General features: G+C 44.4%; 2 protein-coding genes across 2 annotated transcripts in view; both read left to right on the top strand.

Moving 5' to 3' along the window:
- The window catches only part of mre11 (double strand break repair nuclease mre11), a 74,434-nt gene extending 68,031 nt beyond the window's left edge, over window positions 1–6,403 (top strand). Inside the window, exon 7 of the transcript XR_010437953.1 lies at window positions 6,356–6,403. The gene's annotated coding sequence lies outside the window, so the exon portion shown is untranslated. The remainder of the gene's footprint in view (window positions 1–6,355) is intronic.
- A 97-nt stretch (window positions 6,404–6,500) lies between these two features.
- salr (spalt-related) lies at window positions 6,501–13,784 on the top strand. Its single transcript, XM_064697426.1, has 6 exons — window positions 6,501–9,227; window positions 9,703–9,860; window positions 11,900–12,122; window positions 12,190–12,422; window positions 12,508–12,705; window positions 13,001–13,784. The coding sequence occupies exons 1-6, from the start codon at window positions 6,506–6,508 to the stop codon at window positions 13,388–13,390; spliced, it is 3,924 nt and encodes a 1,307-aa protein (XP_064553496.1). The 5' UTR covers window positions 6,501–6,505; the 3' UTR covers window positions 13,391–13,784.
- The last annotated feature ends 254 nt before the right edge of the window (window positions 13,785–14,038 follow it).

The following is a 14,038-nucleotide window of genomic DNA, read 5'->3' as shown; positions in this document are numbered from 1 at the left end:
AGTGCGTGCGTGTGTGTGTGTGTGTGCGTTCGTTTAAGTGTGTGCGTGTGTGTTTGTGTGCGTTCATCTGCGTATGTGTGTGTGCGTGGTTGTGTGAGTGCCTGCGTGTGGGTGTGAGCTCGAGAACACTGCGGTGTCATGGGGGAAGAGTGCGCGGGGGTTCGACGTAGAAGTTTTTGTGGTCGCGTGTGTTAAATTAATCATAAAATAAAAACACAAATGCAAATGGCCAACGCAGCAGCAGCAGCAGCAACAACAACAACAACGTAAACAAAAGTCTCTCTGGGAGAGCGAGCAACAGCAATGCAAAAACAATTTAAATATGTGCAATAAATTTGTTAAAAACGACAAAGGAGAAGTGAGCTAAAGACAAAATACTGAAAATAGTGCATATAAAAGGACTAAGAAAACGTATCATTACCCGAATCCTCCTGAGGATTCGTGGAAAACTGTTAACTGCCGTCGGCAAAACCAAAAAGTCAAAAGTGATTTACAAATGTTCCACGTAAGCGGATAAACAATTAACAAATTGCAAAAATATGAAAAGTGAACTTGCCAATAAAGTGAGTAAACCCAATTAAACACCTTTACACAAAATTTTGTTTATAAAGCTAGTTAAAATTAAATTAAATGTGAGCCTTATTTGTTTGGTTTAGGAGCCTCAGTACCATATTTTAAAATAAATATTACTTTGCAAAAAGTACACAAATTAAGTAGAGCAACATATTTCACAGAAAATATCTTAAGTCATATTCAAAAACCTAATATAAGGCGAAGAAGTAGCTCAGTTTGAGTAATTTCAATTTGTTGACGCATTTTTAAGTATCTTTAAGCTTTAGGCATTTCGTTCTTCAATATTATTAAATTATGCGTGAACTTTCCCTTATTGCAAAACTACAAGAAATGAAAAAAAAAGGTTGAGCTGAAGTTTAGAAACTAGTTTCCAGAGTTTGCATACCAAAAATAAGCATACAATTGTTAGGATTAAAACATTTTGAGGCTTAAAAGTATTTAAAACAAGATTTTCGTACTTATTTATCTAATATTAGCCATTATTTTTGCACATTCATTAAATGTTGTCAGTTTTTAGTTTTTCAGATATACATATGATATATTTTTTTGACTGATTAACATTTTTGTTTTTTTAAATCTTATAGAAGCTTAAAAATATTATCTGTTTGTGAGTGTGACTTTCTAGTTCAGTTGTTGCCCTAGTGGCGATTATTTAACTTTGACACTTTGTGCGAGGACATGCAACCGAAATGACAAGAACAACAACAAAAACAGCAACAACAACAGAAATTTGCATGTCAGGCTTATGTCAAAGTTAACATAAATACAACTACTTTGCGCCTCAGCAGACCAGCAACAAGGCGACGCGGAGGTTACGGCATTGGGGAGATTATTGGCATCTTGGTATAGGCACGAGACGCTACTCCAAATGACAGCACAAGCACGTGAGAGCATGTTATGCCAGAATCCTCACACAGACAATTGATACACGCACACACATATACGCGGACTGGGGGCTTTGTCAGGAGAGTAAAATTAGCAGAGCAACAATGAACGGCAAGGGGTGTGGGCGTCGGAGAGAGCTGGGGCGTAGGTTAAACGAAAAGATGACAGGTGTCAGATACATGAGTATCTTGTAGATGCACATGCAGCCAGCAGTCAAACGCCAGCAGGAGGAGCTGAAGCGCTCAAGATTTGAATGATGAACAATCAAGCAAGTCAAGAACACCAACAACTAGATGAAGGCAGCGTATTTTCAGTTACAGATAGAGATACATTTGACATCGCCACCCCCGCCCAAACACACACACACACACACATACTAACACACACTTTTGTATGCGCCTAATGCACTTATTGCCTTAATTAATTTATGAGTCGCGCGATTTCATTTCAACGAAAGCAAATTTATACTACAGCAGATATCTTTGTTTGCTTGTGTACATTTGCATCATTATGATGAAGATCGTCATCATCATTATGATCAACAGTCAGAATCATCTTCGTATCTTGGCTTCGGACGCTGTCGACAATAAATTCATTTATTTTTTTGCCGTTCATTTATAAAATTCGAAACATTGTCCGCGAGTCTATTTTTCATTTTTCTCGCCACTCGCCACCCCAAAGGCTCACTGCCCTCCCTGCCTGCCCTTTGGCCCCTCTTTGCAAACAGCATATTTATTTGTATTTATTGGCATGCTATTTCGTTTTTTTCATTATTTATTTATTTTCATTTTTATATATTCAGTATAAAGTCAACACAGAAATTCGGATGGGGTAAGGGAACTGGGACGGGGCTGCGCAGCCAGTAAAAATATTTTTTTGTTATGACAGAAATGTGCGCAGATATAGAAAAACTGTCTACAGTTTCTATATCTACATTTTACCACTCGATTTTTCAATTCTTACCTCGTGTACATGATTTTCATTTCGAGCTCTTCGCCCTCCGTGCCCCCCTCGACGTGACGCTAGCTGTCCAAATATTTGCCAAAAGCCACAAAATTTTATTATTTTCGGCGATATATTTTGTAATGTGGGGCCGTTGAAAATTTTTTTGCAAGCCAGAAATATGCCAACAAATCCGCGCACGCCACATGCGAATCTATCAGAACTCAAATATATACACGAATATATACACAGATAGATAGATAGTTAGCTGTTGTTACTTGTGAGACAAATTTCAATAAGTCGATGATTTTTGTTTTTCCATTTTGAGGCTGGTGCACATTTGTGTTGCATGTTTATAATATTTATCACATTAATGCAAACATTTTCAATACCAAAAAATGTAGAGCACAAAAAAAAACAACAAATGCATATGTATATGTGTCAAAAATATATTTTATAATAATTTTTATATAAATATATAATATTTTTATATAAAATGTTAATTAATGAGTAACAAAAGTCAGAATTGGTCAAGGTATAAAAAGTGGAGCTTTCTGTTTTGGCAAAGAGTTCGAGCGTACACATGCTTGCCAATAGAAAAGAGGGTGGGGAAATTGAAGGAGGGGATGGATAAGTGTGTGCGTGTGTGTGTGTGTGTCGGGTACTTTGCATAGATTGTCCACTTTAGATTAAGCCATGAATAATTTATGTGCGTCTCTTATGATTTTAATTGTTTGCAATGGCAGCTTAACAACTCTTCCTTTGCCACCACACCCCCCACCTCTCTCTCTCTCTCTCTCCCTTCTTACTCGCTCTCCCGTTTTCCGCCCTGGTATAACTTGGATGACTGGCCTTTATTATTCCTTTCAACAAAAACAAAAAAGGCAAACAAAAAAAAACGAAAGCAGAGGCAAAAACAAAGTAGCGCCCCAAAAGCAAATGCAAAACAATACAAATTCATCTACAAGGCCCAGAGCAACTTTATGTGTGTGAGCCTGTTTGTGTTTGTCAGTGTGTGTGTGTGTGTGTGTGTGTGTGTGTGTGTGTGTGTGTGTTGTCCAGTTCCTCCCCCCTCCCACGACACACTCCGGCCACTTGGCATTGGTTTGCTTTAGCTTCTTCTTCTTCTTTTGCCTTCCACTGCTGCTTTTCCGCCTTGCGACTCTCCGCCTCCGTCTGGGCCCTCGTCTGTAGACACGCAGACATTTGCATTTCCCATACACACGACGTCCATTTCTCGAACGGTGTGTGTGGCGCTTGCTCCGTTGCTCCTCTCCTCTCCACTTCTTCCCTTCTGACCTCATCCTACCTCCGACAACACCCGCGGCGTCTGCTGCTCAACTGGTTGACCGCCCTCCGGTCCGAGCCCCTTCCGACTGCGTCTGGACTTAAGCCCGTCGTCTTTGTTTCGTCGTTCCATTTGGTTTGTTTTTCAAAAATTATATGAGAATTATACCAATTCAACTCATAAAATTTTTTCAGCTTAATAAATTTGCAGACATTTTGTTCTCCTCAGTGGCCCGGCCCCAGCTCCATTCTCCGTTCCTGCAAGTAACGTTCTCTTTAGACTTTTAAGTACTGCAAGTTATTTAACCACGACCATTTTTCAGCCTCAGTTCCGTTTTTACAGGCGCATTTGCCATGCTTTGTCCACTCTCTCTCTCTCTCTCTCTCTCTCTCTTTATTAGTCTCTCTCTCCCTCTCTTTCTTTCTTACTAGATTTATTAATATCATATCTCGACTGCTTTCCCACCATCTAATGTGAAGTTGTGCGATTATTCGAATGGCATTCGGCCAGATCGAATACTCAATTGCTTTGATCGACTTCTAGAATAGCAAATCTTAATCAATATCTCAATACCATTCACTGAATGAATTGTTTACTTTATCGCCACGTTGGCAATTCAGATAATCAGCTAAATTTTGAGCAATCCGGATGTATGCAAGCACTCGTATCTTTAGCTATACTCTACTGTGAATATGGCTAGGGGTGTGTGCCATCAATCAATCAAGCAAATTGCATAGAATTTTGATCCATATCCGCTGCGGAAAAAGCTGTGTATAAAACAAATGTACGAGTGCTCGTACATCCATAATTAACGGTTGAAGCAAATGATTGACGGTTTGTTGTATCTCACGGATAAAATATTTACGCATGCCAGGCTGTTGGCTGATCGAAGCGAGTATCTGTAATGCGTACAAAAGATTTAGAGTTCCTCTCAAGTTGGGTGCTGGTGGACCACCTGCTGACAGGAAACTTTGGAACATGTATCGAAATGTGAATTTTGGGAGCACATCTAGCACACTTATTGGAGTGGATGACAAACGGAACGAAAACAAAGCTTCTGATATTCAATTCCTAATATCAGCCTCAAGTGTTGACCTTTTGGCGCCGCTAGATTAAAGGCAACTTTGGGCTGAAGCAATTGCGGAAGTTTTATGTTTTTGGCTGTGCGTAAATCGCTCAAGAAATCAGCTCAAGTGGAATAAGTTGTGGCTGGCCATTCAAGGGTTTCTGACTACTCTGACTTCGGTCAACACTTTCGACTTTCGCCCAATTCAAGCCTTGCCACACGTAGGTGCCGCCCAACTATCCACCAGCACAGTATTTACTATACTGTACACCACCCCCCCTTCAATTCCTGTGTGGGAAAAGTGCGTCGCTGCGGAGGCTGTTGCTGCATTAAACAAATTGATTTCGGATGAGCCCATTGCCTTCGTCGGCATTGATAGAAATACTATACGATGTGTTCGCGTCGACGATTTCGAGAGCGCCCAATCGATATAAATATGTATGTATAGATTCGAGTACGAAATGTGGATAGCCAACAATCTGACTATGGTTTTTATCGGGGCGTGGGGTCAGGGCATGCTTCTGGGCACACCTTGTGTTTACCTTTGCCAATAAATTCACTTAATTGCCGGGAAATAATCATAAAGCAATCGCCCGTAATGCGAATGGTATACCAACTCCACGCTCATGTGCGCATCGATTATTGTGAAATATTTTTTCCAATTTACTGTGGGACTAAAAATATGCTAGAGCACGGCAAGATTCTTGAAAATGTAACATACAAATTAAACAGAATTATGGGGAAATCGATTTGCTGCCAAAATTGGTAAACTTGCATCTTAATATTCTTCATTGAGTTGGATTTATAAAAATGGCAAGCCCAATTGGATTTGGCATGTTCCCTATTAAATATACATAGCATAATTTACAAACCTTAGGTATTCGAGTAAGACAAAGTAAACTTTGAATTTACAATTCGACACAATCAAAAACTGTTCTGTAATAGCTTACAGGTATTCGACAATGTCGTCAGCGCTCAAGGAGATTGATTACCCACCAGTTTGACCGATATTTACCTACGAAGCACATTTGAATCTGACATAAGGCTTTTAGCATTTCCGTATCATAAGACTCCCATAACGCAATCTGGGATTATATATGCGTATAGGACGGACTTGGCGTGTGGGTGAGCTGGCACCAAGTAAATTAGATATAGCCCGAATAAATCGAATGGGACCAAACCAAAGTTATGCTGAGTGATTCCAAGTAATATATCAATAAATTAACCAAGCCAATGGCTCATGCAAAACGCACACGCATCGAGCTTCGGCCAGTACAATAATTCACAACCACAAGAAACGGACACGGAAAGTCCAAAAACATTGTTCTGATATAGATATGTATTGCCCGGTTGGTTAGGTAGGCTAAAATTAAGTTATGCGCCCCTAATAATATGCAATGCGTTCATTTATTCATCGCCCAATGTTGCGACACGACGCTATTCATATATTCAAAAATTTATCATAGTCTGACCGGGTCGGAGCCTCCTTACGTGACGGCATCGGCATCTCGCCGGTTATAGCAAATAATTTGTCAGGAATATGTGCGTAAATTTGTATGATCCCAATTTCTGATTTCAATCTCTCTCCGTTTTACCCACAGCGCCCACGAACAGCAGCAACAACGCTGCAATCACACACATACCCATAACCGGACTCAGGTCCAGTGTCCAAGCTAGATCTCGAATCAGTACCAACAGAAATTGTGAACAGGAGGAAGTGGAGCGATCGGCACCGACCGCTCTAGAGGAGAATGTGTTCAATATTTCGCAACCGCATCAATTACCGAAGCACAGGTACGCGCAGTGGCTCTTCTAATGGTGGCAGCTCGGTAGGTGCAGACTCTACAGGCGACAGCAGTCTGCTGGCCAAGGAGCTGAATGCGGACAGCAATAACAACGGCAGCGCAGCTGACGAAATGCCGGAGCCTGAGGCGGCGTTACAGCTAGAATCGGAGACATCGTTGCCCTGCGCTGACCAGCCGGAGAACAGTAATGAGGCGCTGGATTTATCGGTTATCTCCGGCAGCCGCTTGCCAACAAGCGGGCACGTGGCACTAGAAGCTTTACAACATACCAAAGTGGCGGTGGCACAGTTTGCAGCTACTGCGCTGGCGGGAACGACTGATCCAAACGATCTGGCCATGGTGCAATCGACGATCTTCAATGTACAGCGGCAGCATTTGATGCAGCTGCAGCTCATCCAGCACCTACAGAGTCAATTGAAACGGGCGGGTGGCGTGGTAGCTGCGCTAAGTAGACCGGGTCAAAGTTATGCTGAGCCTGAAGACGAAGAAGAGGAGGAGGAGGAGGAGCCGCCTCTGCCGCCGCTAAGTCCTTCCAAAGAGCAGCCGAAACTAAATGGCGAGGAAGCAGAGATTGATCATGAAAGGCTGGAGGAGAGTTCAAAGACTGATGAACAGGAAATGTCAATGGAAATAGAGGCAATATCCAATGAGTGCAATAGGGAACGAGAGGTGCTCCTGACCAAAATGGAACGCGAGCGTGAAATTGAGGTTGAGGCCGAACGCGAGCTGGAGAGTGAATATAAGCCGATAATGTGCGACATCAGCTCTAGTCTGGCATCCAGTATCATCACCAATCACGACCCACCGCCGGCGCCCAATGAGCCCAACTGCCTGGAGATGCTGCAACGCCGTACAGAGGAGGTGCTGGACTCGGCGTCGCAGAGCTTGCACGCGGCCCAAATGCAGGAGGAATATTCTGAATACGCCTCCAAGGAAGCACAGAGTCGTGGTGAGATCTTCAAGCATCGTTGCAAGTATTGTGGCAAGATCTTCGGCAGTTACTCGGCCCTGCAAATACACCTGCGATCCCACACCGGTGAGAGACCCTTCCATTGCAACGTCTGTGGCAGCAAGTTTACCACCAAGGGCAACTTAAAGGTGCACTATCAACGCCACACGCAAATCTTTCCTCCCATGCTTCTGCCGCCAGTGGTCAATGGGGGGCCACCGCCGGCAACGCCCGAGCAGTTTGCCCCTCTGCCACCAATTCGTTTACCCTTTGTGACGCCAGCGCCCTTGGCACCACCTCCGCCGCCTAGCGTAGGTCCACCCAGCGGGGATCACATTCCGTTGGAACAGCAGCAGCAGGAGCCGCAGTCGTTGGCAATGTCGGGACATCTACAGCAGGCCGAGGATCTAAGCAAGCCGGCCAGAGAGATGTCGCACTCTCCCATGCAACCCGCGCAGACATCCAAGTCCCTGCCCGAACGGAGCCGAAATCAAAGTGCAACGGAATCTGTCCAGCCGCCGGTAGTTTTCACCGAGAAACAGGAAAAGGACAAAACGAAGGACAGTCCAAAGCCAACGACGCCGCCGACGACGGCGAATCGTCGAAACGGTAGCGTACGTAAACGTCAGACGAGCAATGCGGGAAGTCCGCCAGGAGATGACCGCGAACATCCCGAGCATCTACAGATTGCCAAGCTGGTGCGTCGCTCTTCGGCCAGTCGCGATGGGACTGTCGCGCTCCCAGGCGAGTACTCGTTGGCTCAGATGGAGCGCATCATTGACAAGTCGTGGGAGGATCTCATTGAGATAGATAAGACATCGGAGACGTCGAAGCTACAGCAGCTGGTTGACAACATCGAGAACAAGCTGACCGATCCGAATCAGTGCATTTTCTGCCAGAAGGTCATGTCCTGCCGCAGCTCACTGCAGATGCATATACGCACTCACACTGGAGAGCGACCTTTTCGCTGCAAGATCTGCGGACGCGCATTCGCCACCAAGGGCAACCTGAAGGCGCACATGAGCATACACAAGATAAAGCCACCCATGCGCAGTCAGTTCAAGTGCCCAGTATGCCACCAAAAGTTCTCCAACGGCATCATCCTGCAGCAGCACATTCGTATCCACACCATGGACGACGGAAGCGGCAATCAGGGACATGGTCAGGGTCAGAGTCAGAGCATGGGGCTTAGTGATGCTGACCGTTTGGGTATTGAGGATCAGAACTCAAACAAGTCACTGGGCACCTCGGACACTTTGGACTTCTCAACCACCATTTCCGATCATTCTGGCCAGCGGTCAGAGTCTTCGCAAGGAGGCGATTTCGACGAGTTCATGACCATGGACAGCACTGACGATTCTCGCGACAATTCAAGTGCAGTCACGGCCACACTTCTTGACAGAGATAGACGGACTGGCCACGATGACGAGCGCTCCAGATCGGATTTAGACGGTGGTGGACGTGAGAGCACCAGCGGCGAGATGCCAGCAATGGACCTTTCATCGCCATCTTCGTCGTCGGCGGCAACAGCGGCAGCGGCGCGGCTCTTTGGAGTCGGTAACAGTACAACAGCTGTTGGTACTGGAGCCCTACCGATGCTTGGCATGCCCATGCCTCCGAATCTGTTGCTGATGGCAGCGGCGCGCGATGAGATGCACGCGCTAGGGCAAACTCATGCCAAGTTTCCGCTGCTGCCCTTCGGACCGCTCGGATTAATGGGTAAGTACGCAGCGACTGTCAAGCTTCGAAATGACAAAGCCTCTTTGTCTGTCACCTTTGACCCTCGCGATGTTTGCCATGAGAAGGCAGTGAGGCAGTAGCTCCACGCGGCACAATAAATCTGCGTTCTTAGCGCGACATAACTCAATTGGACCAAGACAAAGCATTTACAGCCCCATCCACACCCATTCCCCAATATATGCCACGTCTGCCTATGCCAAATTCCAAAATTTATTTATAAACTTTTCGCGCATTTTCAATTCCAATACATCGTGATCGGCGTCGGGGAAGGCAGCCCTCAATGAATTACGCTTTGTTTCATGATCGTGGCGTCATTATGTCACAACGTTTTATTCTGATGAAAATTTATTATATTGAATTTCGGTTCCTCTCGTTTCCAACATGCGTCGAAAGTTATGTCGTATCATGACTGCTGTGTGCTTGATTTGTTATTTCCTTGACTCTCTATTTTTAGGTCTGCAGCCGCCCCCAAATGTGTGCAATTTGTGCTTCAAGATGCTGCCCAACCAGGCTGCCCTGGAAAGTCATCTACAGAACGAACATGCCAAAGAAATGACGGTTCCTTCCGGCCGAGCCCACTGCAACGAAACTGCATCATCGTATGGGGCAAAGGTAAGTTTTGTTTTGATAAATCTTTTAAATGGGACTTATAATAATTAAGATAGAAATCAGTTAGACAAAAAACATCCTTTCTTCAATAAGCACAAGACAGTGACAAATTTAAATGTCTGGCAATGCTGCAAAAATGAAAAAATATCCTAGAAATAAAATGCGCTCCTTAAACAACATCTAATGATGAGAATAGTTGCCAGCTGTGCGAATAACTTCGTTGCCGCTCCGAATCGCAATACATATACATATACAGAGCCTGGTCTTGGCATCATTAATGAAATTGTTATGGCCAGAAGTGCTCAAGAGTGGGCAACCCAATATGGACAGAAAGTAGGAAACTGGGTAGTCTCCCGTTTAGGCAGGTCCATACAAATTATGAGCTTATTATTAATTGCTCATCTTGCTCTTGTTCACGACTTTGGCATTATTATGAAGAAATTGTGGCCAAGTTGCATAGTTTGCCTTAATTGTCGGCGTTCCGCTTGGCGGTCGCATCTAAAGAAGAAGAAACATTGAGGTTGAGAGTTTAGCTCGCATTGCCCAGGGCCTTGTGCATGTCTTAAAGCGCTGAGATTACACCACACAACAACGCCAATTATTTATTAAAGTGCGTTCGTCTTTGAGCTAGTATGGTTTATTACAGCAACACCAGGGAGGGGAGCGGCAAGTCTGGTCTGCGCTCAACGTTCTATATAGTATGTGTCTACGTTGTTGAGCAGCCATGTGGCTGCCCATAACTTAAGCACAAATGCGAGAATTAATATTTAAGAATGTTCGTCCGCAGTTTCATGTTGTGGTTCTGCCTTGCGCGCAATGCGGCATTGTCTATATGACTAATGACATCGTTCATTATATTTTAAATTCTTGGAGTAACTCCAAAATTGTAAGTGAATATCTGAGCACGGTGGCGGATTTAAAATTCATTTATATGACCCTGTGGAAAGTACAGTAACAGCAAATTCTTTTTGTAACTCTCAAGCTCCAATTGCCTAAAACGACGTCCAGTACAAAGTATAATAGGAAATTTTACGCATACTTCCTATTTCTATTTGAGTATAATTCTCCATAGTACTATTAGGAAAGTGTGCCCCTTGGGCGTGATTTTGAACCTCGATCCGCCCATGTGTCTTGCTATATTTTGGCCCAAATGTCATAACATTTTCAGCCAGTAATCAGCCCTGTTACGCTGCCACGTCTTGTCGTCTTGCGGCGACAGACTACACTCCATACTGGGTGCTCCGTTCCGTTTTGCTCGCTTAACACATTGTTGATGATCTTCATCAGACACGAGACAGAGTTGGCGGGCATCGGCATCGGCATCGTCATCGGCATCATTTTTGGGCTTGAAATTTTTAAATGATTCAAAAATTGTAAGTAATTACGAGAATGCATTATGATGATGCGAAATTTACGAGTTGGTCTGGTCCCAGAGAAGTCGCAGCTCCCCCCATCCGAGCTCTACCAGATAAATGTCAACGCGGCGAGTGCGCGCCTCGCGTGCCATCTCTTAAGAAATGGGAATAGGCAGTGGCATAGTCGTATGGGGGATCCGGACAGCGGGGTGTTTGTGTGTGCCGGATCGGTGGCGGTGTGTGCGATGCATTCAATGCAAATAAATTATGTTACGCTTTATGCAAAATTATTTAATCTTTTGTTTGTCGCGCCTCGGTCGGCATCTGTGGGGCAACCAGGGACTGTGTCAGCCGCCGCACCAGCCGGCAGCCAGCAGCCACCACAACAACCAGAACGAAAACCAGAACAAACAATTGTTTTGCCATAAAAATATGAGACCCGGCGGTTTTGTCTGCGCAAGATAATTAGTTGGCATTATTATACGCGATGGCATAGAAAAATTGTACTTTATGTTTTGTGGCTTCTCGAAAATAAGATAATTAGGAATCGCGTCTAGGCCGAACTTTGAGAAGTGCGATTTGAACGCTACATTAACTGGCAAATGCATAGAAATTATCGCCCCTTATGGCCGTCCGCTTTTTGTCTTCGCTCAACTAAACGCTTACATACATACATATATATTTCAGCTCACTCTCAATCCAAATCTTTTTGCAAAGAAGCCGAAGCAATCGCAGGAGATTGCGCCAGCGGAGCCAGTCACGCCATCGGCGGCACCCATTAAAGAGGAGCCTGACTCCGATCGGCTGCAAGTCGACGAGGGTGGCGATAACGGTACAAATGCAGCCGCTACCAACTATCAGCACGAGGCAGCCGCCGATGCGGAGCAGTCTCTGATGAAGATGCAGTTGCGTAAGTGCTATCTTCTGTGAACGCCCAGCCAACATTTCCACTCATATTGGGCGCTGATCCTTCACAGATGCTCATCGCTTTCCAGCTAGTCCGCTCGACTTTCAGCAGGCACTTATGTCGGCCGGCCCGCCTAGCTCTAGCCTCGATCCGCCGGTTAACAATAAGCACTTCTGCCACGTCTGCCGACGCAATTTCAGCTCTAGCTCAGCGCTGCAGATTCACATGCGCACTCATACCGGGGACAAGCCCTTTCAGTGCAATGTCTGTCAAAAGGCCTTTACCACTAAGGGTAACCTTAAGGTGCATTTCTGATGCGGTTTTCAGTCGTCAGAGCTAATATTGATCCGCTTACATTTTCCTGTGCGTCTCCGCTTGCTTAATATAGGTTCATATGGGCACGCATATGTGGACGAATCCTACATCGCGTCGGGGCCGCCGTATGTCCCTAGAGTTACCGATGCGCCCTGGACCTGCACCGGGCGCTGCACATGGAGCGCCTTCTGCTGAACAGGAGTTCATGCAGCGTCGACCGGAACTCTTTTTTCCCTATCTGCCACCCTTCTTCAACGGAATTCCACCCAAGGTACGTGCTCAACTCTTATATTACCTTTAAAAGCTGTAGAAAATGCGCTTCTGCTTAAAAATTGGTATTCGACTGCTTTCCTTTCTCTATTCGTTTTATTGTTTTATCAAAATTGCTTTTCATTTATGGACCTACGGCTATAAAATCTCATATTTTCTCCTATAATATTCACTTGCTTGATTTTTTTCGAAATTTGCTTTTGTGTTTCTGTGGCTTAAGATAGGCATCTTTCTAAAGGTTGAATACAGAAAATTTCTTTTCACATTGTTCTTTATCTTCAAAATATATATATTAGCCCGGTGAATTAAGTCCTGGCGCGTTTACCAACATACCTCCACCGCACTTTGCAAATGGAGCCAAGTATCCATATCCGCCAGGTCTGCTGAGTTTTCCAAACTTCTTAGGTGGTGCTGGTCTTTATCACCAGTATGCCCATGGAATGGAGCGCAGTAACAGCAAGTCACCAACGTCGGAACCGGCGCAGAGCCCTGCATCCCGCGAGGATGACGGAGTTTTAGGTAACACCATCTGGCATCCGCTGAGCAGTATCAAGATGGAAAACAATCAAAATGAGGGCATTGGCAATCAGAGCGAAAAGGAGCAGGAGGATAATGAAGGCGTGGATGTTGACGCCGAGCCTGAGGCAGGAGCCGAGGAGTCGGAATTCCAAGGCGGTGAGAAATAGCTGTAAAAGATCGCCTTACAGTCTATTGGAATACACATGGTTTTTGTGGAGTACATATCTTGAGCAAAACACTACGCTAAGCTTGATCTAGCACACATATACGATATATCCTCTGTGTCTATATACTATAGTATGAGTAATTAATGGCGATTTTGAGGCATTTAAATGCATTAAGTATAGCAATAAGTTGTATAAATTGCAAAACGTGAGCAGAAACAAAGAAGACCGAACCTGGCGGCACACACACACAATTAACTAATTTTATGGCTACACATAACACTTAACAATACAAATACAAAAGTAGATACACGTAATGTAAACTGTGGTAGTTGCATATAAAACCGAAATCGAAAATCGAATGATCAAAAATAAAACCGTGCGTGCAAATTGCAAATCTCGAGTGACATTTAAATTTTCAGCAATTGGAGAGGATTCCCGATAATGATGCGCAATGGAAGTTTTTTGGAATGACTATTATTGAAAATCAATTTTTGTTTCTTTCGTTTTTTTTGCAAATTTTTTATTCCCTGAACCCATTGAAATTGGGTAAAAGGGTTTTTGTGCAAGGAAGCATCTCCGACCCCATAAAGTATATATATTCTTTGATCAGCATCAATAGCCAAATCGATATATCCATGTCTGTCTGTT

This window comes from Drosophila montana, unplaced genomic scaffold (genome assembly GCF_035044405.1).
Source record: "Drosophila montana isolate Dmon_TW-CO22-7 unplaced genomic scaffold, ASM3504440v1 contig_402_1, whole genome shotgun sequence".
In the NCBI taxonomy this organism is placed as follows: Eukaryota; Metazoa; Arthropoda; class Insecta; order Diptera; family Drosophilidae; genus Drosophila; species Drosophila montana.
Note: the sequence above shows the minus strand (reverse complement) of the source record. Positions and strands in the feature narration are given on the sequence as shown.

What these genes read in the sequence shown, in the direction of transcription:
- salr (XM_064697426.1), top strand. Translation starts at nt 6,506, where the DNA reads ATGTGTTCAATATTTCGCAACCGCATCAATTACCGAAGCACAGGTACG. An exon ending in CGGACCGCTCGGATTAATGG is followed by an intron (nt 9,228 to 9,702) that starts GTAAGTACGCAG and finishes CTCTATTTTTAG; the next exon opens with GTCTGCAGCCGCCCCCAAAT. An exon ending in CATCATCGTATGGGGCAAAG is followed by an intron (nt 9,861 to 11,899) that starts GTAAGTTTTGTT and finishes TATATATTTCAG; the next exon opens with CTCACTCTCAATCCAAATCT.